Genomic DNA, 2,820 nt, shown 5'->3' on the forward strand with positions numbered 1-2,820 from the left:
TTTCCCTTTTAGACTGTTTCAGACGTGAAAAAATAAAATATGCTCAGGTCGCAAAACAAAACACATCAAGAGTGGCAAAGCACTAACATACTTCACTTGTAATGGCTGCAGGATCGTCAACTGCCATCATTAAATCCGAAGCTAAGAAGTTGAAAATGAGATTAGTGACATCAGTACATACAGTCTTTAGCAAATGCTTGGTAAGAGCAGTCTGTGTATCATCTGAAAAATAAAGGAGCTTTATTAAAATGAATGTCCAAGAAAAATTATGAGTATCAATAAATAAACAAATAGTATTAAGTATACCTGTAAAGAACTTCAGCCCTTTTTCAAATAATCGAATATTATTGTATAGGTTTGAAACCTCTTCTTGCAAGTCCTTGATTGTGCGCTTTCTGCCAGTTCCAGAGGCAGAAGTTGTTGAAGACATGAATACTGAACGTACCACCTCGAGGTAAATTTTATTAAGGGGTCTGTGCACAAAATAAATACATTTAGTTTATTAAGGCATACTGGATTTACATAGATAAAAAAATATTTTCTTCTATGGAAATAGACTTAAGAAAAGATCTCTACTTTTTAAAATAAATAAGATTAATTTGGAGAATACTTCACAAGAATTCGTCCTCCAATCTCAGGAATTATAACTTAGATGGATTATTTTTCTCAAATGTAAAGTACTCAAAGTTACTGCACTAAAAACAATAAAAATCAACGATAACAAAAACTTCAAATTCAACTCAAAGCAGCTTTTAATAGTTAATCTGGAGAACAGTAAACTATAAATCTGTTCCCCATCCTCAGGAATAATAACTTAAATTCTCAATTTCTAGAGAACTATAAAGATGTATTTGAAAAAACCTTTTTTATGCTTAACTCAGAAAAGATTATTTAAAGAAGTAATGGCAAATGATTAGTAGTTATTTCATTTTTTATATATGAAAATGATTATGTAATAGATTCATGCACAAAAAATATTCTTAAAATTTTAAAAATCTCACTACAAAATCTAAATTTCTAAATTCTAAAAGTTGGATGCACTGGGCTCCTGGATTGCATTTACAGCAGCTTACGCATTGGGACTAACTTGTGGGAAGACCACGTTAGTTAGTTATAGTCAAGTTAGACACAGTATCATTGACTTCTGTATAAAAACAAATTTAGTCTGGCTCATTTCAAGTTAGTGCTGTCTAAATTTATTCTCTTCAAAGGCAGTCTGTTACTTTATCCTTTCCCTAAAAGTGTACTATGTCAAATCTTGATAGAAAATCATATTTTCTTCCTTTTAGATGTTACTTTTCATGCTATGGAAGAGACCAGCCAGTCCCACTAGCACTGTAAGGTCAGCAAATGAAGACATCTCTACATTCTCCTCTTTCATTTCCCAAAGCACTTAAATGTTTGTTGAAATGCCTCTGTAGGCAAAGAAAGTCTGGAGTTTGGTGGCTAGATTAAATTCTAAGCTTTGAAAAGAAAATACCTAATATATATTTTCTATCATCTTGGTAAAAATTAGTAAATTTTTATTTACTAACTCACTGAATTTATATCATCAAACAGAAAAAAAAGTTTTTATACTTGCTTTATTAAGTACTCAGCAAGTTCAGAAATAAAATCCTCAGGGGCATCTTGCACGTGTTTTCTTAAAAAATCTTCAATCTCATCCTGGAACATAAAAGTGATCTCTGGCTTCTTCTTTCCTGTAATAGAAAAGAGCAACGAGTAAAAAACAATAAAAAACAAAACAAAAAATGAGCAACCTAAAAGCAAATAACCTTCCATTAACAAATTTAATAAGTTGGTAATTCATTCACTGCCTACCGTAAAGACTGATATTTTATGTCAACAAAATTGCCAATGTCAAATAACAATAACCTATGAAAACAATTTTAAAAATAGGATATACAGTGGCATTTCACATAATAATTTTCTAACTTTATTTAATGAATATTTTCTACAGGTCATTCAGAAAATAATAAAGATGATTTTCGCTTGATCTAACTTGGATGATGCAAATATTTAGAAATCAAAATGATCAAGTGGATGGAAAAAATCTTTTAGGAAAGGATAAATTCTCTTTGTTGAACAATGAATACTGAGCAGAATTTCCTTCTTATAAAAATGAATACTTAATAAAAATCAAATCATCCTTAGAATTTATACAAAATCTTCAGGAAAAGTCTTTATAATTGTGTGAACCACAACTCAAGTAGAATTAAGCTAAAAATTATCGTTTTGCAAAAGCAGATATTAAAAAAAAACCCTCATAATTTTATACCCATAATTTATTTTTGCTCTCATGAAAATAATCCTATACCAAGGAAAATTTGTATGCAGCAATTGTAATGGAAATCACTGTGGAAATATTATGTCTACTCATTTACTTGGAAAAGTACAGATTACAGATAAAGCTAGCAATCTCTCCTTTATTAATTATAAAAGTATGAAAGTAATTATTTCCAGCTAAATTAGGTACTCACTTTAAAAATGAAACTTTAGAAAAGAAATAAAAATAAAATGGCTCAAAAATCATTTTTCACTATGCATCAAGACGTAAGAAGTTGAGATCACAGTTTTAGAATAGACGAGTATTCTTTCTTTTTGAGATTGGCTATCCATTCCTGATATTTCAAACCATAAAGTTTCTGACTTCTGTTTGCTTCCTATAGCATTTAAAGTTATTACACTGCATTTCCTTCTAATAATCTTTTGCCTTGAGTTGATCCTGTATTTTAGCTGAGAACCTAATTACATCCCCCATTTCAGACATTATAACAAAACCATTTTTCAAAAGCAATGAAATTACTTTTTTTTTTTTTT

General features: G+C 29.7%; 1 protein-coding gene across 1 annotated transcript in view; it reads right to left on the minus strand.

The window, feature by feature from the left end:
* UFL1 (UFM1 specific ligase 1) overlaps positions 1 to 2,820 on the minus strand; it is a 29,095-nt gene that overhangs the window by 5,947 nt on the left and 20,328 nt on the right. Inside the window, exons 13-15 of the mRNA XM_011360752.2 lie at positions 1,583 to 1,700; positions 307 to 473; positions 92 to 222 (exon numbers count right to left, since the gene is read on the minus strand). Coding sequence (XP_011359054.1) covers positions 92 to 222; positions 307 to 473; positions 1,583 to 1,700 — 416 coding nt within the window. The remainder of the gene's footprint in view (positions 1 to 91; positions 223 to 306; positions 474 to 1,582; positions 1,701 to 2,820) is intronic.

The sequence above is a fragment of the Pteropus vampyrus genome, unplaced genomic scaffold (genome assembly GCF_000151845.1).
Source record: "Pteropus vampyrus isolate Shadow unplaced genomic scaffold, Pvam_2.0 Scaffold58, whole genome shotgun sequence".
Taxonomy (NCBI): Eukaryota; Metazoa; Chordata; class Mammalia; order Chiroptera; family Pteropodidae; genus Pteropus; species Pteropus vampyrus.